Genomic DNA, 21,993 nt, shown 5'->3' on the forward strand with positions numbered 1-21,993 from the left:
CATTGGGACCACCTTCCCTCTGCTTCGGAATCCCTCGAGATGCTGGTGGGCCCCTTCAAGGAGCCTGAGTTCACATGTTGTCGCTTTCCTGGCTTAGCTCTGGGTGACCCGCAGGGTGGGGTACCACTCACAGGTGTGGAGGACACGTGCCTTCCAGGCTTGCCGCCTATTCTGCTCCTTCCCAGAAACCTGAAGGGAGCCCCAGCCTGAGATTGTCCCCAGGGTGCCATGCCCACCCTGGGCCCTGGTGGCTCCATCCACCAGAACCCACTCCCTCCTGAGGGCTGAGGCCTGGCCAGCCTAATAAAGACAGTTGCCTCCATTCGCCCACCCACTTACACTCCACTCATAGGAGTAACCTCTAGGCCTCCCAGGCCTGGTTTTACCGTTGGCAAGGGCTAGGGATGCCAGGAAAGACCCCAGCAGCTAGAGGGAGGAGGAGGCATGAAACCACACTGGCCCCAGACAGACTAAAACCCCAGACCACTGAGGTTGAGACAGCTGCCCACCCAGGCCTACTGGTGAAGAAGAAGGGGATGCGTTAGGACCCCTGGGGTTCAGTTGGCCACTTTTAAGATGCTTCTGCCATTTCAGCTCAAAGCCTGTGGGTTCAGAAGTCCCAAAGCCCTCCTTCCCCAGTTGCCTACCCTGCCTGGACTCTGGGTCACTGGCCAAGGGCCAGACTGGCCCTTTCCTGGACCAGAGGCATTTTGCGCTTGCGGTTCACATACTCCTGCAAACACCCACCAAACACCCATATGTGGCTCCTGTCTTTCTTCCCAACTGAGGAGGGAGAGGGGGTCAGGGAGACCTGGCAAAGCTCTAAAGAGCCCAGGCCTCTCTTTACCCCAGTTGACTAACAACTGGAGGGAACAAGGGCAGGGAGGAGAGGGATAGTCTGGGGGCGACAAGCTCCCCCATCCGCCTACCTCCCAGCGGCTTCTTCTCTTCTCCTACCCCAGCCTGACGGTGCCTGGTGCCTGGGGAGGCCTTCTTCCCCTCCCCTTAATGAGTGGGGACTGTCTTCTCTCACAAAGTGGGAAGATTAGGTAAACGGGAGAAAGGGTCAGAGAGAGAAAATTAACTTACAGCATTCGCCTGGGATTCATTTGCGAAGAAGTAACCTCTCTCACCATCATCCCCAGCGCCGTAATCCCCTCTAACTGCCAGGCCCTCTGTCCTAGCATTAAACCTCACCAGCAGCTGCGTGGCTGGACAGTTAAGATTATATATGATGTAAATATATTGTGGGTTTGTCAGCTCTCCCTACACCATAAAACTTGGTTTAATGACATCACGTGGTCCCCCAAGAGCCACTCACGGGCTTGCCTTCGGGCCATTCACATAAATAACCTCCAAAAGTTTCAAACTCCTAAATTCACATAGAAGCCGTGGGTATTTCTCTAATGCTCAGTTACACTAAAAAGACCTCGTGCTGCTCCTTTGCCCCACCCCCACACCCCCCTTGCAGGGTGGGGAGGGGGGAGAGGGTGGATCCTTATTTATTTACTTACTTATTTCCATAAGGACCTGTCGCCTTCCTTCGAGGTCGTGTTGATATTTTTTTCCTCCTATTTTTTTCCTCCTCTCTCCTCTAATTGCTCAGAGTGGGCCGTATCCCCCTCTTCCCACTCCCCCGGGAAGGTAAGTCATGCTTCTTCCCCTTCTTTCTCAATGACAGAGGGGGTGGGTTTCAGGGCAAAGTGAAGAGGCAGGCTTTATTGTCTCTGTTTGGGACCCAGGAGCCCCTCCACTAACTCCCCCAGAGTAATGCTAAACCCTGGTACGTGGAGATTGTTCCAGGTGGCTGGCTGGTGGGGGAACCACCTCAGACTCCAAAGTAGAAGCCTCTGCTCAGGGCGAAAAGCAAGGGTCTGGGCTGTACCCACTCCCAGTGCAGGGTTGTGGCTGCTGATGTTGCTGAAGCAGAGGCTGGGGCCTGGGCGAAGACCTGCAGATTGTGACAGGACCGGAACGGGTGTCATGGCTGCTTCCACCCAAGCCTGCCCAGCTCTTCCAGTGAAAGAGAGGCCCAAACCCTTCAGGGAGGAGGCAGTCAGTGCAAGGTGGGGCTGGAGCGCCCTGCCCAGCGGGTCTGAGCAACTTTGCCCCCACCCCTGGCCAAGCCCTTGGGTCTCCCCCTGTGGCGGTGCATCCCCTGGGGTTTAGGAAGCCCAGGGCCTCGGGTAGTCAGGGAGGCTGGGGCAGGTGATGGCAGGCACCAGGGCCTCTTTCTTAGTTAACGGTTACCCACTGGTGACGCCAGTGCTTCTCCATGCTTCACCGCTCACCCAATAGTTTTACTCAGCATGGAGAAAAAATTAAAATAACTCCCTGACGAAAAATTACACATTTTATTTGAGAAAGAGAGGGAGAAAGAGAGAGAGAGAGAGTGGGCGAGCTGGCGCTGGGCTGTCTGCTGTGTGCTGGTGGAGGAGAGCCACTTCGGGAGGCCTAATCTGGTCTGAGTGAGTGCAGTGTGAAGAAGGGTGCTGCAATGGGTGCAGTTCAATAAACATTTGGTGAGACCTCCTACTGGCTAGCGTGGAGTGAGGAAAGGCTCTTGGGTCTTTTAAAAAATGACAGGTGGCTTAGGCAATAGGATGCAGAGAAGTCAGTCCTTATAATAAATCCAAGGAGCATCAGCATTAATAATCATAAATATTCCCCTTACCCCTCCCCAGAGCCTCCCTGCTCTCTTTCCCTCTTGGCTGCTGGAAAAACCTTCTAGCCCAGCTCCTGAACCTCTCCCCCCCCCCAGTATGGGGGGCCTAGGCTTGGCTCCAGGAAATCACCCCATTGTGGGAGGCGGGAGAGGAAATGCAGTAAAGTTTTATGGACCCTTCCCACATTTGTTTCTCCTATAAAGTATTTCCTCCCCCTTCCCATCCCAAGAGCCTGAATCAGAGCAGAGCATGGGCCTAAGCCAGTCTCAGGCACCACCTGAATTATCTGCCATTTCTCCTTCCCTTCTGCCCACCCTCCCCCTACACAAAATCCCAGCGACCAGAGATAAATGATGGCAAACAGATGAAACTCAGGCACTGGTCTATGCAGCCCCTTTCCAGCTCATTGTCCCGCATAGCCCTAGGCCCTAGAAGGTGGGGAAATGGTCTGAAGATTCCTGCCAGGCAGGTATACCCTGCAGATTGCCCGCCCTACTCGCCCTCCGCCAGTATCTGAGGAAGCTGAGGCACACCCCCAACTTCCCAGAACCCCTTTACTCAGCAGCACCAACTCTTTCTGAGGATCCTTCTGCGACCAGATAGGACCCTCGGCTGAGGGCTCAGCACTTTATGTCCACCTAGGCCCCTCGGGGACCCCTTAACCCTACCGCAGAGCCACGAGTCCCTGCAGATTCGTTCTTGCCTGCAGTGAGGGCCGCTGTCAGTCTAGAGACCCCAGAGCCACCCAGCCAAAAAGGGGATGGGGTGCAGAGGCCCGAATGCCTTGGATGGCCACAGCACAGGACAGGCACCTGGGTCCTCCCCTTCCCCCAGAGGCCCTTCTTGGGGCCAGGGGTCAGGACAGGAGCCCACTTTCACCTGCCTTGTCTCAATACCCGAAGAAGCTCCTAAAAATTCCTTTAAAGAGGAGGTTTAAAGGCTGTGGGCTTCCCCCTCCACCTCACAGCCCATTTAGACTTTTTTGCCCAATACGTGCCCCAATCAGAGAGGAGCCACTGCATTTTTAGTCCTGTTCTCTCTTTGTCTTTATTTGCTATGACAAAATATAGTTTCAGGAAAGACCTGGCGTCAATAAATAGTTGTACAACAGCGATGGGGCAGGCGGGCACAGAAAGTGGCGGCAAGGATACTAGCAGCCAGGAGCCCCTAGGACCGCTGCTGGGGTCCTGTGGCAGGGAGCCTCAATAGTTGAGCTCGCTAGTGGTCTGAGGCTGGGGGCCTGAAGGCATGCAGAGGGCGCAGGCTGGAGAGGTTCCCGGGTTTGGGGGTCGGAGGAAGGTTTAGAGAGCATAGGACAACCCAAGGGGCCGGAGGCAGACTTCAATCGGCTCCCCCTTTTATTATGCAAATCATTAAAAAATGAAAAACTTGAGTGTAGTCACTACAAGGAAGCACCCCGAATCTGGCGCCAGACTCCCCCAGGCACAACCACTCTCTCGCCAGATCGAAGCGGCCTGGCCAGCCTAAACCGGGAACAAAGGAGAGCGCGAGGTTGGAGGGTCGGGGCGCCCGGCCTGCAGCAACCACACGGCCCACCTTAACGGGGGTGGGTCCAGCTGGGGCTGGAAGGCTGAGAGGCGGCCCAGGCCGGTCCGGTGGGGTCGGCGCCAGCCTGGGCAGCGCCAGGAAGCCACAGCCCTGGGAAGCCTGCGGAGCTGGCCCCGGGGCGGCCCGGAGCCCAGCAGAACTAAGGGGAGTCAGCACAGCGTGGTCAGCCCCGCGGGAACCTGGGGTCGGTGGAGATGCGGGTGCCGGGGAAAGCGCTTTTGTCTCTGAGGCCCGGAGCGGGTCCCCGGCCACCGCCCTTGCCCTAAAATACAGAGAGGAGAACCGGAAAGGAAAGGCGAGGGGAGTGGGAGCAGCCAGGGCGCTCCGGGCGGGCCTCTTCGCCGCCTCCTAAAGAGCCTCTTTGCTTTTCATTTTGGAATCTTTCTTCCACTTCATCCTGCGGTTCTGGAACCAGATCTTGATCTGTCTCTCGTTGAGACACAAGTTGTTGGCGATCTCTATGCGCCTGCGGCGAGTGAGGTAGCGGTTAAAGTGGAATTCTTTTTCCAGTTCCAAAGTCTGGTAGCGCGTGTAACTGGTGCGGGACCGCTTGCCGTCTGTCTCTGGAATATAAGCCCCCCCAAGCCAGGAAGGGGTGAATAGCGTGCAGCGCCTCAGCGTCCCCACCCGAGTCCCAGGCCCCGACCCGCGGCGGAGGGATGGAGGCGAGCAGGGCGAGGCAGGCCCGGCGGGCCGCAGGCGGGCCCGGCCCAGCCCAGCCCCGGGAGAGGCGCCGCCGCCCAGGCAGGAAACTTTCCGCCGCAGCCTTCACTCCGCAGCCAGAGGGGCTGAGGGGTGGGGGGAGAGGGAGACCCAGGCTCGGACCGAACAATAAGCACCCTCAAGATCCGAGCACCGGGGACCCCCCTCCCGCCCCTCCCAAGTCGCTGGAGTCCTCCGGAGCGGCGAGCGCAGGCCGAGCCGGCTCCACGGGGGAGGAGGGAGCCGCGGGGGGATCCCCGCGCTGGAGCCCCGCGCTCCTCACCCTTTAGATCCCTCTATTTTTTTAACTCCCTCCCTCTCCCCCAAAAATTGAATATTGCCTTTTATACACGTTTTGTTCCTATGATCCAATTATGTCGTCGTAAATTTGGGCGCACACAGCCTCTAAGCCTTTTAGTGGACAGTTTTACGAGCCATTGATGCCTGGATCGTAAAATTTATGGCCGCAGGTTTTTTTTCTTTATTTGCCCCGCATGGCCTATAAAACCCAGGCGGACCCGAGCGCGCAAAATGAAGTCCTAAAGTTTACCGTGGCTCATGTGCAGTTTGGTCATCCACGGGTAAATCTGTGGCGGGGCCGGTGGCTGGCTCAGTCCGGCGGGCTGCCCTGTCTGCGCCTGCTCCTCTTTGATCTCCCCACTGCTCTTAGCTCGCTCCTCCGGCGCTGGGCGAGCCGCCTTCTGACTGTACATCCCGGGGTTCAGAGGAGCCGCTTCGTCTCTGCCCAGAGCGTGTCCTGGAGCGGCCGCGGCGCTGCAGGCGGGGCGGTCGGGGTGAGCCCGGGGGTTGGCAGCCATGTCTACCCCGTGGAGAGAGTTGGAAGGCGCAGGCGGTGGGAAAGTGATGCTTAAGTCCAATCCGCCGTAGCAGTACCTGGATGCCTGCACCTCTGAGGCCGATCCATAGTTCCCACAAGTTTGCATGTTATAGGCAGGGATATTGGGGCTCTGCTTATAGAATGAATTGGCTACGTAGGAGCTCATGGCGGGGAGGGCCCAAAAAAATTTCTGCACCCTTTTTGATTAAGGGTGATTTGTGACTCTTTGAAGTTGAGGGGTTTTTTGTTCTCCAAAGTGCACAATTTATAGGTGGAGATATCTCTTTCTTTATCCTATGCGCTCTTCCCAAATAAGGGAGCCTTAAATAGAGTCACGTGACTCCAGCGACCACTCATAAATTTGGTTTGATGACCTCCGGGAGGTTAGTGATGGAAGCCGGCGAAACGCATCTTGATATGTTGGCAAAGCCTAACCAAAGGGGAGAGGGAATGAGAGAAACAGAGAGAAGGGGGAGGAAAAAAAAATGGTTCTTTGGAATTGGGGGTAGCCGGGACAACGAGCCCACAGCGACACCTGGTGCCTACTTGGAGAAATTGCAGCCTGGTGTGCCGGCTCCCCTATCAGACCGATGGATTTTCTACCCTGTAGAGGAGAAGCTGGTTGTTGCTGCAACGAACCCCTGAAATGGCCTTTGAAATTGTATTTAATTTTAAGGGAAGAGGAGGCCTCGTTTAGGATGCACTGAGGGTTTTTTTGGTAACGGATAGACCTGTCCTCTTCACCTCCAGAGCCTTCCAATCTTCAATAATGGCTGAGGGAAGGGGACTTAAGTGGGGGAGGGGGCCTGCCCAGGTGGGACTTAGAGGGGGCTTATCTCAGGTTGGAGGTCCCTCTCCCTGGATGTCCCAAAGCACTGCCATTGCTGAGAAGTTGCCTGTCAGCATGGAAAAGTGAACCAAGCCTCTGGAGAGGTAGACAGGATGCCCAGGAGAAGTGATCCTGGGTGGGCAGAACTAGATGGGGGTGGGGTGGGGTCATGAGGCTGAGAGTACTGGGGACTCTGGGGTGAGCCTGGAGGTGAGGAGCCATGGTAGCCGAGTAGACCTCATCATGTCAGAGACCCCAGAGTAGCAACAAGGTCATTTTCAACGTGTGTGTGTGTGTGTGTGTGTGTGTGTGTGTGTGTAGAACCAGACACAATGGCCTGGAAGGCGGCTCTACATCCCCGTGTATGACCCTCATGTGATACCTATGTCAGATATTTCGGATAGAAAATAGATGTTAATTGTGGGCATGGAAAAGCAAGATTCAAGCCTCCACAAATATATGGGCAGGGCAGAGGACAAGACCTGTTTTGTGCCCTATGGAGGAAAGGTCTCTGGACCAGGCTCTCCAGGGATTGAAATCCACAAGGTCCACAGGAGAGGGATTTCTGAGCTACATGGAAGTGCGGGAAGAACCTGACTGGGGGTAGGAGAAGGGGGTGGGCAGAGCAGGCGCCTGGGCAACCTTCACAGCCCATGGCCAGGGGCTGTGCAGCCATTCGGCCCCTTTCCGACCCCCCTCCCCAAGCTCCAAGTCTTATTCTTTCCTGCCTGCCTCTCCCCAGGAAATCCCCGCCCCTGCCAGGAGAAGCGTCCCTCCCGTCCCCGTCCCCCCCCCCCCCCCCGCCCCCACTTGCAGGCGGAGGCGCTGGAGGGGGCGCTGGCGGGGATCTGGAAAGTCTGGAAAACTCTGACGGATTTTTTTTCTCTCTGGGAGACCCCCTCACTACCTCGCCCTCTAGGTCCACTCGGGTTTCTCTGGCTGGGCTTAGGGAGAGAAGGCCTGAGCTGGGGAAAGGCTAAGGCCTAGCTGCGCTCCTCGCCCGCGGAGTTTGAGGGGGGAAGAAAGAGTGAGGAACCAGACTGGGCTGGGGCTGTGAGGAAGAGGGAATTTTGTCCCAGCCACGTCAGGAGTCCCAGAGCAGGCGAGAGCTCAGTTTCCAGGCGTTCTTGCTCGAGATGTCCTTGAATCGCTCAGTCCGGGCGAAGGGCTCAAATCCCGCTGTCTTCGTTTCCCCTCCTCTCTCCGCCTCCGCCAGGTTTCGCAACCATCGGCCTGGCGCGGGCAGGGGGCTGCTCGCAGAGCGCCCCCTCCTCACCCCGAGAGTGGGCGGGGGAGCCCTGGTGCCCTGGATCGTGCTGCTTTTCTGGGTTTGGGGGGTGGGGGGGAGGCTTGTGGTTCAGAAGACCGACCCCAGACTATCACAGGCAGGAAGAAGGCCTGCGTGGGGCTGGAGACCAAGCCGACCAGCCCCGGCGTCTCCCTGACCCCCATCAAAATCCCAAGCAGCTTTTTCTGCGGGGTGAGTGTGTTGCTTCGCGTAGGGAGCCCAGGAGAGGCCTCCCAGCCCGGCGGAGGGGCGGCCAGGCTGGCGCCCGCCCGGCCAGGCGATGCAGAGGCTGGGGGCTCGCAGGCTGCAGCGGGCGCGGGGCTCCGGGAGCGGCCCCAACTTTCACCCCAAGGCACGGCGGGCGAGCGAAGTCACAGAAACCCCGATGTAAACTTTTAAAAATAATATCAGTTTTATTAAATATTCGGGGACGGATCCAGAGGTCGGATTTATACAGGAGGGTAACACGAGGGGATTTTTTTAAATTTATTATTTTTTTTTCTCCTACTGGCTAAACAAACGTCATTCACTTTTTTTCTCTTTTTGTAATTTTCCCTCTCTTTTTTTTTTCCTTTTTAAGATGGGATAGGAACACGGACGGTGCTAAACATAAATATAAATACAGAGACCACAAATACAGCTAAAAATATTCACACAGAAACGGTCACAGTTTGTAATATGCCATAATGACCCCCAGGATTCTTTAAATACAATTCGCCTGGGCTGGGCATTTGCTGGGGCAGAGGGGCCGGGCAGGGGCTGCGGGGAGGCCCTGGGGGTGTCTGTGGGGCCAAGACGCGCCCTCCTTGGGCCTCCCGCCCTCCCCGCCGCCAGGCCGGGCCCTAAGGCCCCGGAGTGGAGGCCCCGGGCCCGGGAGCCGGCTCTATGCGCAGGGGCGGGAGGGGGCGCCGAGGGGGTGGGAGGCCAAGTCCTCCTTCGAGGGAGAACAGGGGCGTCTGAAGCGAGGTTCAGGGACAGAGCCCCCAAGGCCTGGGCGGGGGAAGGGGCCTGCAGACAAGCCGGGAGCGAGCTAGCGAGGGAGCGAGGAGGAGGAGAAGGAGGAGGAGGAGGAAGAGGCGGCGGCGCGCAGTGAGAGAGTTTGTGCGGTGAGGGCGGGGGTCCAGAGTTTACTTTCAGGTCCATATCTGACTCCCTAATGCTCCTTAGGGTGCCAAGACACACCAGTTGTGCCAGCGATAAATACAGAGCGTGTGGTCAGGGGGCGCTGGGGGCGAAGGAGGAGGAGGGGGGAGGGACAGTCCCGGTCACTCTTTCTGCTTCTCCTCCTCTGTCTCTTCCCGCTTCTCCTCTTTTCCGCCCAGGCTGTCGGCCGCGGCCCCTCCGCCGCCCCCTGAGAGCGTGGACGTGAGATTAGATTCCTTTTTCCACTTCATCCGGCGGTTCTGGAACCAGATTTTGATCTGTCGCTCGGTCAGGCAGAGCGCGTTGGCGATCTCGATGCGCCGGCGCCGCGTTAGGTAGCGGTTGAAGTGAAATTCCTTCTCCAGTTCCAGGGTCTGGTACCGCGAGTAGATCTGGCGGCCGCGCCTCCGGTCCGCTCCGTAGCCAACCCCTGGAGATCCAGGCACAAAACACACTAAACACAATCAGCGAGGCGCCCTCCGCAGACAATTTAGCCCAGTCCAGTCCTGGCCCTCCCAACTGGGCCAGCAGCTCAGGGCCCCTGCAGCCTGCTCCCACTCGCCCTGCCCCACCCCCACTCGGGGTACAGCCAGGATCCCAACTTCAGTCCCCCCACCCTGTAGGGTGGTGGGTGTGTGTCCCACAGAATGGTGGCAGGGCAGGGGGCAAAAACCAGCCAGAAAGCTGTAAATCTAAATGCTGGATTTTGAAAAATCCTCAACCCTGGGGATGAGGGCCCTATTTCTCAACGACTGAACTCCCCCACCTCCCCAAGCACCCTAGCTCCTTGCAAACTTCTCCCCCGACTTTCTGTCCCCTCCTTTCCCCCTCCCTGCTCCTCAGACTGACTCGACTTTGGGGGTTCCCCCACCCCTGCCTCCTCCCCTCACTCCCTGCCCTGTTTCTGCCGCGCCCCCCCCCCTCCCCAGCTCGCCTTGGAGCCCTCTAATCAGTCAGGGGCCGAGGGGGCCAGGCCCCTGCGAGCAAGCGGGAGGCGAGCAGAGGGGGCAGAAGAGGGGGCCCTGTCTCGGCGTCGGCGAGGAGACGAGCGTGATTGTTTTTATGGGGCCATAAAAAACTCTCTCCGCCCGTTCTTCTAGGGAAGCCGGTCATAAAGCCAGTTCAGTTTATTTAATTTATATCTCGGAGCTGTAAAACTCACCACTGTGCGAATTCATTCGCTGCATCCAGGGGTAAATCTGGATACTGGCTTTCTGGTCCTGGGGCGCAGTCCTGCCCTGCTCAGAACTAAAATCCTGAGCGATTGAGGTCTGTGTGTTATGTCCTAAGGTGTTTTGTCTGCAGTTTGAGAGCATGTCTTTCTCCTGGTAAAAGGAATTAGATCCATAGTCATACGGCCCCCGGCTGGAACTGAACACGACATTCTCCTGTGGCGAATAAAAGGGAGTCGAGTAGATCCGGTTCTGGGCAACAGCCGCTCCATACGTCGAGAAATGCCTCACTGGATCATAGGCGGTGGAATTGAGGGCGACGTTGGGGAGGACGTCCTGGCCGCCGGCGAGGTGGCAGGATAAGGAAGGGTTAGTGAAGTAGGAATTCATCCCTTTGCCTTTACCTGGTCGGGCTATGATTTCTTTAATATTTATTTCTGTCTCCAGTTTGTACTCGGAACTAGATGGTTATAGGGACGGCTCCAATCCAGGACAGACAAAATGACAAAGTCAGCTGACCCCCTTCCAGCCAATCGCAAGCCAGATGTCAAGAAGGGGGAAAAAAATCGCTTCTGCTTCTGTTGATTCCCTAGTTGAGACTAAGTGTGTGCTTTGAAAGTAAGACTTGGATTTTTAAAATATATATACACGTAAGGGAGCTGATGTGGAGGTGAAGGAAGGGTGAATGTCCGTGAGCAGGGCCTTGGGGCCCAGGGAAGGAGAGCTGCACTCGCTCAGCCCCAGCTAACTTTGCTGTGCAGTGGCCAGAGCCAGGCTGGGGAATCTCTGTATTTTCAATCCGATTTCATCATTTATATCTGCTCTCTTCTAAAATTACATCTTGATTTCTCCATGGGAGGGGCTCCCTCTCAGCTCAGGGGGGGTCCCCAGAAATCCTACAGGAAATCCTGGTTTTATATTCCACGAAGTGATTCCTCATCACCAAACCAGCATTTTTTTCCCCAATAATTTTTTAAATCAAGAGTAAGAAGAAATTCATAAACATGATGCTCAGAGGAAGGAGGGTGTGGCTGAGAGTCTTGGATGTAGGGGGCATGAGGGGAGCAAGTAGGTCTCAAGGGGTAAGGGAGAGACTTCAGGGTAGTGGCAGATCTGAGGTGGGCAGAGGGGCCAGGCAACTGCTTTCCTCCTCCCCAGCTCCCTCTGCCTCTTCCTCAGCACCCCCTTTTGGGGGAAACTCTGGCAGCATTTTTGCCTAAAAGGGAGAATGTATAAAAATACTATAGGAAAGGGAGGGAAAGAAGCAAAAGGTGAAAGAGAGAGAGCGAAAAGAAGGAGAAAGAACTCAGAGTCTTTCTAGACACATCAACTCCTGTTTATGTTGGTGAGAATTTATGATTTGGAGCCATTGAGGGCCGGTGGGGTAATTCACGTAAGATCCAGCCAGAAAGAGAAGGCTGGTGGAGCTCTGATGGACATTTAGCATCTTGCAAGCTCAAGCCCTTGCACACGTCAGAAGCCCCCTGCCCCCTCTGGGCTCTCTACCCTGCTAAGGGAGGCACCCTTGGACCTGAGCTCTGGGGCTTAGAGATTCCAGCAAAGTGCTCCTGGGGAGCTCTCACATGAGGGTCAGCCATACCTGGTGGGGCCCAGCCTCTCAGCAGCCCCTACCCCCCCCTTTCTTTCCACCTTGAGGCTGAGAAAAAGGAAGAGAAGGTTAGGAAAAGGCAGCTGAGTCTGAGTCTGAGGGAGCCGCAGTGGGTGAACTGAAGCAGCGGAAGGTGTGCAGATGGGGTTTTACTCCTGATTAATCCAAACTTAATTTGCTATGCTGACATAGGCTAAAACGACTTTGAGTTGACAAAAAAGGGGTGGTGGGCAAGTGAAGAGAGCAATGGAAGCTCATATTTTCCCCTCATCATTTTTTTGGGGGGGGAGGACTGGCTATAACAAGGACCCGGATGTCGCCAGATTTTATGATCTTTTCCTTCTGTGTAACAAAGCGGAGTAATCAATGGGTAGCAATAAAGCCATAAACGGCACTATGCTGGGAAAAAAACTCGTTTATTCATCTTCTGTAACGTTAAGGTTTCCCTGGAGTGTCGCTGGGGTGGGGGGATAAAGTTTTTGAACCCAAAAGCAGACAGTGTGCAGGAGCTGGTGGCGACAACATGTTAGTTAATACATGAAGCTCCTTACCGGGTTGAAGAGTCTTCCTGCCAAATAATTTGTGTTGGCTTTTGAAAATACAGGCTCAGTCCTTCAGAGAAGGGAATTTGCTGTTATTTAGAAGGGTAGGGGAAAGACCCCTTAATTACAAAGGTTCTTCCTCTTGGACCATACTTTCCTCTCCCCACGGAGATGAAGGTGAAAGGGTAGAGGAGGGTTCTTAAATTAAGAAGAAATTTTTAGATGAATCGTCTCATTTTGGGGTGACGTGACAGGTTCACAAACACAGACACTAGCGTGAATTGCTATCCCCTCTAGAATCCAGTTGTCCTCCAATTCATGGCATGCCTGAACAGAGGTTTCCAACAGCTGGCTGGGGCTCCAGGCCCCCTGGAGGGCAAAAGGGAGAGAGAGAGAGAGAAATAGGGGCGGGGAGACCCAGGGGGCTGAGCTAAGGAACAAGTCAGTGCACCCCTGGACAGGAGTAGCCGCTCTCAGAGTTCCCAGACTCATTTCTGCCCTAAGGGTAGTGGTGTAACACGTAGAACAGGCCAAAGAAAGAGTAAATTCCACCCCCCCATTTCAGAAAGAGATTGCTAGAGGGATAAATCATGTCAGTGATATTTCCTGCAAGATATTAAATTGTTGCAATGTACAACAAATTGAATGATGGAAGATAGGACATCTTAATGAAGTTTTGCTTTCAATGAGTGTTGATTTTCTATGTATTTTTAAATCTCTTTTATGGGTGGGTGGGGGAAGGAAGGTCCTTGAAAGAAAGAAAGGGCTTCTGGGGAAACACGTACTGCAGCTCTTCAGCAAGGATGCCTGAGTTTCCTTGAGCCCCTACTAAACCAAGTCTAGAGGGGAAAGGGGCCCCAAAGTTGGGGAGAGTCTCCTTTGGGCCTAAGGGCAGTGGGGGGGACGGACGACCTGAGGAAAATCTCAGCCCCGGAAAGTTAAGTGTTTTATTACGTCCCTAAACAGAGGGCAGAGACTGAAAGGTCTCTCGGATTTATAATGAACAGAAACCAGCTGCTGGGGGGGGGGGGGGCAGAAATGTTGGGAGGGGGAGAGAAGGGGAAGCAGAAACACAAATAATTTCCCCAAAGCTTAAAGACTTTCAGCAAAATTAATTTCCACCACATTCTACCCCCTCTCCTTCCGTTCCTGAGGAAAGAAGCTTCCTTCTTTCAGTTAGATCTTTAATTATGCAGCTGAAATTTGCTGGAAGGATTCGCTCCAAGGGGGGAGAGCAGGTCAGATGAGCCCGATCTTCCCTCCATTGGATTACATTTTCCTCTTCTCATTTTATGTTAATTTCTTTCTCTTTTTTTTGGCAAAAGAACGACTGTCTATGGGGAGAAAGCTGGGACTTGGGTTTTTCTAAATATATTTCTATTTTCCTGTTAAATTTGTCTGAAAACAATTATGGAAACTCATCAACAGAAGCAAGAACAGATGTTTTATTAAAACTGCAGTTGAGCTCTGTAAATATGCACAAGTCCTAGGAAGGGAGGGATAACTTGTTCTTTGTTTCTATAAAACAAGCCTGGAGAATCAGAGAACACCCCCCATCAGGCCCGCAGGTCTCAGAGTTGCTCTGCCCTTTCGGCCTCGGAAATCAGGCATTCCGAGGGGGTTTGGCAGCAAGAGCAGATTTTTGCTTTGGCAGCTGTAATTAGTGGATTCAAAAACAGAATTCAAACAACACAGGACAGGAATAAAGGGGGAAAGTTGCCGCTTGCTGCTCCAGCCCCCTCCCCAATCCAAAACACATGCTTTTCACAAGCACTAATTATAGGAGAGAAACTTACTGCAGGCATGCCCTGAGCCTGAGTGGGGGGCAGTCCCTGGTCAGGAGTCCCCAAGGCTAAGGGTCTAATTGGAAGCTGGGCACTTGAGGGTTTCCCAAGGCTAGTCAAGCACTCCTACCCGGAGCCTCACCCTGCTCCAGGCCAGGGCCTGGGGGCCTGTGTGCCTCTGAAGGGGGAAAAGGGTGGGTGGAACTGGGCTCTGGCCGAGAAGAGAAGGGATTCGTAGTCAGGCCTCACCTTGCTTGCCTTTGCTTTCCATTCTGCTCTGGGAAATATATTAATTTCTTAGGGAAGGGTATCTGAAGTGAGAGGGATGAGATCTAAAATTTTTATTTGGGAGCAGTCTTTTCCAGAGGTCCTGCTAGTTTGTGTTCTGCCCGTTTTTTCCTCTCTCCCTAGATCCCCCAAGTCTGCGTGTGGATGTCTGTGACCCACTCAGTCTCGCATACAGATACACACACTCCTTTCCTGGCTGCCTGCGCCACCAGCCACAGCTCGGCGCCTCCGAAGGTTGCTCAGGGACCCAACACTGGAGCCGCAGTACTCAGCGCTCGGCCTCGGCCTCGGCTGGGCTGGTGTTTAGCTGCCTGGAAGCCACCGCAGCTGCCTGACCCACCCGCCAATTCTTAATTTCCAGAGCTGGAAGGAGCTGTTGCCCCACCGGCCCCTTTTGTGCCACTGGGCAAGGGCTGAAATCCCTCTTGCAGAGAAAGCTGAGTTTCAGGACTTGTTCAGCTCACTTCACAATCGCACTGTTTGGTTAAGACTTTGCTGTTCTAAAGCAACTGACTATTCACTTGGCCCCGACTGGTCTATGATTAGCTTTTGTATTTTTTAAAAAAAATTTTAAATCCTACTCCAAATGCCCAGTGTTTTGTGCATGAACTCCTTTGATCTCCACAGAATCCAGAATAAAAGGATTGCAGAATCTCTCAGTCCACCACCAAAGAACCTGAACGCAGGGAACTGGGTCTGCTTGGAGACATCAAAGAATAGCTCACTCTAGGGGCCCCCAGTTTCTCACAGATATGTGGGAGAAGTTGTCTGAGTACATACCTCCCCATATACACACTGCATTCCCAAATATGCTCCTTCTCCTTTCAAAGTTCAGGCAGGGAGACACTTGGAGAAAGGTGAAATTTGACACACCCAACCCGGAAATGGATTCCATCAGGGGGTGCTGATATTATAAAGGGACATGGCCCCAGCTGGCCAGCTGAATAAAATTGGGGGTCCACAGGGAAGGGGGGAGAAGGAAGAGGCCAGATGGGGCATGTCAAGTGCCTGAGAACTGCCTCAAACACCTCGGAGGCCTGGGCTGGTGACTCCTCTTTCGAGTTAAGAGGTTTAGAGGCTGCCCAAGCTGCTTTTGTTTTATGTGTCATTAAACAGAGAAGAAAGGTACATGGAGGGGCTCTGCTAACTCACATCATATTTTCTCTCCTCCCTCTCTCTTTCCAGATTTCTGCCTGACCTTTCATTACTACCACTCCACTTAATGCTGCTACCATCAGCAAGCATCAACTCCCACATCGGCGTTTGTTTGGCTTCTCAATTCACTTCTCTGGCTGAAGGTTAAAAAATAAAATAGGTCTCAAGTATATCTGTCCCATCATACTCAGTCTGAGGCCCTTGTGGGTTCCCTCTGGAAGAAATCATTTCTGGCTTTTGTGGCCTGGCCCCCAATCGTCCCAGCTCTCTCCCAAGCAGCTGATATGAGCTGAGGAGGGGGCACAAAGAGAGCCTTCAAGAAAGGGACGGAGCTCTGATCCTGAGGGGCATTTCAGGGAGGCAAAGCAAGTGGTTTGCTTGGTCCAGGAGGAAAAATGAAAATCCAAAATATTCAGAATATTTTTGGCCCCCAGAATGAGGCCAAAGGATTCCTGACCTCCTGGCTTCTCTTCTATCCCTCCACACTGAGCAAATACTGCTTAGGCCGATTTTGGAGGGTTATGAGAATTATAAAATTCAAGAACATGGCATTTATGACGTCACAGTGAGTTGTCATGAGGAAATTGTAAATGTCATAAAAGTTATATATAACGGGAGCTTTGTGTGGGGGTGCCCTGCTTCCCCTCACTTGGTTTTCCTTTCCCCCTTCTTCCCCTTGTGTAAGTTCTCCCACTTGAAAATAAAATGTTTTTATGTTCTGGAACAATAAGCCAACAATGAAACATAGTCCTCATTTCCCTATAAATAATTTTATCCTTTATTGTTTGCAGATTTGAAAGAACCATTTAATCTGTGCTGGCAAAAAGAGGGAGAGAGATGGGGAGGGGGGAATTAATTTCAGAAAGGAGAATATTACTTACTTCAATGATACTCTTTTAGGTTTGATAGCCAGGAGCAAAATTAGAGGCAAACCGAGCCGCCTCTCTGACTCTACACCTGGCGGGATTGGAAATTTATAGGATCTTTAGCGAAGGGGCAATTTAATTTTGTAGGATTTGCTTAAATTCACTGCTATTTTGGGGGGCTGAGGAGAAGGGAGGGTGAGCAACATGCTTTATCTAGCTTTACGAATCTGCCAACATTACCCTGATTTAAAACCCAACAACCTGTGTCTCAGGGAAAACTCCTGCAAAAAGGAATGGGGGAGAGGGGTGAGGGGGGCTCAACTTTCTCAATGACTGTGGCCACCTTAACCAGGCAGTTGCCAGGGGGAAGGAAGAAAAGCTGGAGGCAAGGGGAGGGCTGCTCAAAGTCTCTCTACCACCAGGACACTGAAGGTTTATGGTGTCCCCATAATTCCCCCAACCCTATAAACAGCTGCCCTATTTTAGAACGATTTCTGCTTCCTCCCTTCAGAAAGAGAGAGGGAGGGAGGAGGTAAGAGCTGTAAGGGCTGGAGCGGGGTGCTGGAAAGGGGAGGGAGTCAGGATAGCACTGCACTTTGTTCTCCTGGGTGAGTTTGCTGGTTTGGCGGGTTTCAGACGCAGGGTGGCAGCAGACAAAACAAGTAAACAACTCCTCACAGACACAATAAACAGGGGCAGCTGCACCGCCGCCGCCGTGGCAGAGGCCATGGGCCAGGAGAGGGGCACAATTTGGGGGTAATGTCACACCGGCACCCAGGGGTGCCCAAGGCCTGAAAACCCAAGGCCGCCGTTGGTGCCAACGGAGAGAACGTGGAAGGAAGCTGCAAGCCTCCGCACCATAGCATGTTTGGACAGGAGAGTCTTGGTAGGAACCTGATCGCCTAGGAGTAGAGGAAAATGCCGCCAGCCCCTCTCCTGTCCTTACTTTCTTTTATGAGTTTTTTTCTTTTAAGGACATTTCTATTTCCCCCTTGCTCTGTCTTTTCGTGGCCCCATTAGGGAGAAAGGCTAGGAAAGGAGGCTGGTTAATTGCCTGCGCTGGCCCACACTCAATGCTCCAGGCCCACAGGGGGCCAGACCCTCTGGCATTGCCCCATCAGCCTTCTCCTAGCTTATGTAGCAGACTGGATTAAAACAAAGTCCCATTAGTAACCAGATCTGGGTATTTTGGGAACTTAGAGAACCCCTAATCTGTCCCACAGACAACGGACGCAGGCAAATCTTGGGACCGGGTAAACGGACACAGTGAGCAAGGCTAGAGGATAGATGTTCACCACACTCCTACCCATTCTGGCAGGCCTCTCCAGTACCCTAGCCCACAGCTGCCCCAGGCCACTACCCAGAGACCACCGTACCAACTTCACCGCCCCAGCAAGGCTTTAAGCATGAGGGCCTAGTAGCCCATTGCTCCAAGCAAGGTCCACATACCCCACAGAAGATTTTCCCACAAAATTCACTTTCAACACAGCTGGGTTCCCCTAGTAAAACAGTCTCTGAGTTGGGGAAGTTCAGGGGCAGGGTGGGAGGTGTAGAGAGAAAGCAGAAGAGATCAGTATTTCCCCAGCCCAGCTGCTGGGACAGCAAACGTATTAAGGTCTGAGAAAGCCTTTGTAGTATCTGTTGTTGATCGGAACCCGCATACTTCAATTGCAGCACGTACACGTACACATTGTACACATTTCAACAGAGCACACACAGAGAGCCTTCTTGGTGCACCCAGTGTCTCCTCGAGCCCATGCCCACCTAGTGAGGGCTCATAAAATTTTGCATGCACATAAAACGGTGTTTGAGCGAATATAGGCATGGTAATATACAATTAACCAATGAGGAAATATGAGTCTGTATATATTCATTCAAAAGTCTGAGTCTGTACATTTGAGCCTGTATAAATGTGTATAAAGCTACCAAGGCTGGTTTTAGAACACAACAGCCAACCCAACAAGGCCGCCTTCTCCAAACAAGGTCGAATTCTTCATGGGGAATCACAACTGTCAAACCAGGGAGAGAAAGGGTTTGCTCTGCCCATTTCTTCCTAGCTAGGAACTGGTGCATGAAATACAGCCCATGCCAGGGCTGACAAAGCCTGTGAGGGGCAGGCCTGAAGTGCCCAAAGAGTGGACTCAGAGCTAAATACTGGGGGCTTGTGTTAGCATTGCCAAGCGCTAACACACAGGTTCCGTGCCTCTGCCCAGCCCCGAGCCCTTGGTGTGCAGAGTCCTTGAGCCAGATTCTATTCTCAGCAGCCCAAGCTATTATTAGATAATCACCCTGAGTACTTTCCTGCACTGAGGACCACGTCTACAGGGGATTTGCAGGGTGGTTGAGAGTTGCCACGGGTAGCCCCTCTTGTGCTTCTGTTTGAGCGCCAGAGAGGGGAAGAAGAAAAGGAATGAAAATCGAAAGTAAGGAGGGAAGGAAGGGGCTGGCGTTTGGGGCCGGCTTTATCCCCTGGCCAGACTAGAAAACTGGAAAACCAAGGCCCGTCCCTACGGCTGTACTTGCTTTGCATCCTCTGTCTCATCCGGAGTCTAGGGATGAAGGGCTTGGATGCCTATAGGACCCTCGTCAGGAAGAGACAGAAAATCAATTGATACAAATATGATACAAGGACATCTCAGGATGGTGCTATTAACCGACCACCCGGAACCCTAACACCCTGCAAGCTCACCAACAGCACATTCTGTTAGATCCACCCTGTCGCCTAGAGAAATACCCCGCCTTGCCCAGGCCCACCCCTCCAAAGGGAAGGGACCCTCTCATATCCCCATGGCCCCAGTGGCCTTCTTCAGAAACCCTTTCCCCAGGGACAAACAAAGGAGACTCTTGTGCCCCCCCCCCCCCCGCCCCCAGAGAGCATGACCATCTGCAGGGGCGGGGGCAGATAAAATGCAGGCGAAAGAGAGAAATAGAGGCCTCACCGGTCGGCGGGTTCCCACATTACGACAGGAGAAAAGCTCCCATTTTCAGGCCTCCGGGGGCCCCTCCACGGGCCCACTGGCCTCCCCTTGCCCTTTTCAGGTCTCACAGACTCGGGATCCCGGTGGCCGCGGCCTGGCTCCCGGAGGCAGCCCCGGGCCGCGCCGGAGCGGCGGGAGAGCGCGCGGCAGCCGGAGCAGGCGGCGGGCTGGGCCCATTTGGGGAGAGCCGAGCGCTTTCCTCGATCGTAAACAAGGAACGCGAAATTAGCCCCTCGGCAGGCGCCTCTGCCGACACACAGTCCTATTGGGGGGGTGGAGGGAAGGGGGAGAGAAAATGCCATTTCTTCCCCCGGGAGAATACCTCAGAGGCCTTTATGTCGTCTGCGAAAGGGGAATTTTGGGGGGGCAGGAGAGGAAGGGAAGGGGATTGTGGGGGGAGGGGAGGGAAGATTCACCGTCAACTCGAGCCCAAGGGGTCTGATTTGAATGCAGTCGAACTATATTTTTAAGAATTTGATAAAAACAGGTTCTCTCCCCCCTCCCCCCCTTCCCCCAGGCGACGGGTCAGGGTTTAAACAGGAAATCGAGGAGCGATCCCCTCCCCCACGCGGGCTGATGGAGGCCGGTCGGGCCCCTGGGGGGGGGGGGGGCGGCGCTCCTGACTCGGACTGAAGGTGAGTCTGGCCCCCAGACGCCAGGCCTCCCGAGAAGCACGCGCCCCCGCTCCCCGCTCTGGGGTGTGTCCGCCTGGGCGTGCAGGCGTTTGCGCGCGCGTCGCCCTTTATAAACAGAAGCTCACACATATAGCGGCCGCCTCGGACCCGGGCCAGGGAGCAGGGCGGGTCATATATCAAATTGCAACACATCCAGGGCCACGTACATTTGGAAGAAATTAAGCCACTGTGTTATGAAACCATATGTGTCGGGTTAGGACTATACAACACGCCATTAGCACCAATTATTAGGGAGAGCCCGGGCGCCCCAAACCCTCCGGGCCGCCCGATGCTGACGTCCCTACCCCGGGAGCCGGCCACGCCTGGAGCCTCACTGCCTCCACTCACCCCGGAGGCCCGCCAGCCGGCGAGGCCTGGGCTGTCCACCCAGGCTGGGGCCTCCCCAGTGCCCACGTCCGCCCAGACAGGGCCGCTCCTCGCCCAGAGCAGCCGGGCCGAGGTGGGTGACGCTGTCCAGCATGGATCCTGGGTGGGGTGGCCGCTTTGGGGGTGGGGGACGCCCTCCGGGGGAGAGAAGGCAAATAGGCCCCTTTGCTCCCCGCGCTGGAGGAGCACGAGTCCCCCACCCCCACCCACCCGCCCGCAGTGCTGGGCACCTCCCCTCTTTCCAGCTGCTCGAATGGGAGTGGGAGCTGGGGGTGCGCAGACGCTCTCCCCTCCGCTGACGCTCACCCGCCACCAGCCTCCCCCCTAATTGCCAATTAACAGGCCCCGCCGCCCGCCCGGCGGCGCGCTCTTCCTGCTCCGCGGCCCGGCCCTGCGCCCGCACTGCGCATGTGCGAGCCGGGGCAGCCACGCTCTCCGGGAGGGAGGGGGCTGCGCCGCGGGGAGGGGCGCTGCAAAGTTTGTTTGGGGGTTGGGGGGCGCCGGCCGCAGCCTACAGGTCCTCTCCTCCGCCCTGGAGTTGGCGCCTCTGGGCCCCCTCAGTCCCGGTCCCATTAGCCCAGAGGCCGCAAATCCAAATAACAGGTAAGGACGCGGTGAGCGCCGGCGGGCGGCGGGCGGCGCACTAGACCCGGCCTTGAGCCCCGCGGGCGCAGCCTCCCGCCGCACCCCTCACCCCCAACTTCGGCGCACAGTGACATCAGGACAACACTCCCCCCCCCTCGACTACCTAATATTCCAGTTTAACCCAATCCCCCCCCCACACACACACATCTCCTCCCCACAGTGGCCCACGCGCCCACCCCCTCGCACCCCCGCTCCTCTCTGCCCGAGACCCGTCGCTGCGTCCTTATCTTGAAACCGCCACCCAGCCACGGACCATTAGTTACATATTTGAACCAATAAGGAAACACTTACCGGTCGCTGCTGTCACTCTCCCTCTCCCTCTCTCTCCCTCTCCCTCTCTCTCCCCTTCTCGTCTTTCCTCATTCTGTGCCGCTGCCGAGCCTGTCTCTGCTCCACACACTCATATATACTTTATATAAATTTTAAAATAAAAAAAATAATCCTAGTAACCAAAAAGCCAAATAAAATTAAGGGGAGTTGCAAGAAGGGGGCAGGCGGGAGCGCCGCGGGGAGGGGCGGGGAGGCATCTGCAGCTCCGGCCTCAACTCCCGCGCCGCAGTCCTCCTCCCCTGGGGGGCCGCGGTCCGGAGGGGAGAGAGGTGCCCCCCGCTCCTGCCTCTTCCCCTCCCCCCTCCCCAGGTGCCCCCAGCTTCCGGCGACTCCACCTGGGAGGGAAAAAATTAAATGGGGGGGGGAGAAAATAATTATTAATCAGATTAATAAAAAAAAGACTGCTAATGAAGGGAGCGCCCAGCGCAGGTTTCCCTGGCAATGGTTAGGCTCTTACGGGGAGGACTGTTCTGAGGAGCGCTCCGAACGGACAAACCACAATAAAAAGTTCACGTTCATGGATGGAAT

The 21,993-nt window shown here is 54.8% G+C and overlaps 3 protein-coding genes across 4 annotated transcripts in view; all 3 read right to left on the reverse strand.

Annotated features, from left to right (window-relative positions):
- HOXC4 (homeobox C4) overlaps window positions 1-21,993 on the reverse strand; it is a 59,363-nt gene that overhangs the window by 15,718 nt on the left and 21,652 nt on the right. The window lies entirely within an intron of this gene.
- HOXC5 (homeobox C5) lies at window positions 2,358-6,266 on the reverse strand. Its single transcript, XM_036298617.1, has 2 exons — window positions 5,488-6,266; window positions 2,358-4,798 (listed from the first exon to the last, which is right to left on the reverse strand). Exons 1-2 carry the CDS (start codon window positions 5,939-5,941, stop codon window positions 4,584-4,586), a joined length of 669 nt encoding a protein of 222 aa, XP_036154510.1. The 5' UTR covers window positions 5,942-6,266; the 3' UTR covers window positions 2,358-4,583.
- HOXC6 (homeobox C6) lies at window positions 8,283-21,945 on the reverse strand. 2 transcript variants are annotated; one of them, XM_036298616.1, is made up of 3 exons: window positions 21,427-21,945; window positions 10,198-10,543; window positions 8,283-9,465 (listed from the first exon to the last, which is right to left on the reverse strand). In XM_036298616.1, exons 2-3 carry the CDS (start codon window positions 10,349-10,351, stop codon window positions 9,158-9,160), a joined length of 462 nt encoding a protein of 153 aa, XP_036154509.1. In that variant the 5' UTR covers window positions 10,352-10,543; window positions 21,427-21,945; the 3' UTR covers window positions 8,283-9,157. The 2 variants fall into 2 exon arrangements, with proteins under 2 accessions (XP_036154509.1, XP_036154508.1); XM_036298615.1 differs by lacking the exon at window positions 21,427-21,945 and having other exon boundaries at window positions 10,198-13,343.

Source organism: Myotis myotis, unplaced genomic scaffold (genome assembly GCF_014108235.1).
Source record: "Myotis myotis isolate mMyoMyo1 unplaced genomic scaffold, mMyoMyo1.p scaffold_m19_p_3, whole genome shotgun sequence".
NCBI classification, from domain to species: domain Eukaryota; kingdom Metazoa; phylum Chordata; class Mammalia; order Chiroptera; family Vespertilionidae; genus Myotis; species Myotis myotis.

What these genes read in the sequence shown, in the direction of transcription:
- HOXC5 (XM_036298617.1), bottom strand. Translation starts at nt 5,941, where the DNA reads ATGAGCTCCTACGTAGCCAATTCATTCTATAAGCAGAGCCCCAATATC. An exon ending in CAAACTGCACATGAGCCACG is followed by an intron (nt 4,799 to 5,487) that starts GTAAACTTTAGG and finishes CTTATATTCCAG; the next exon opens with AGACAGACGGCAAGCGGTCC.
- HOXC6 (XM_036298615.1), bottom strand. Translation starts at nt 10,597, where the DNA reads ATGAATTCCTACTTCACTAACCCTTCCTTATCCTGCCACCTCGCCGGC. An exon ending in GCGAATGAATTCGCACAGTG is followed by an intron (nt 9,466 to 10,197) that starts GTGAGTTTTACA and finishes CTGGATCTCCAG; the next exon opens with GGGTTGGCTACGGAGCGGAC.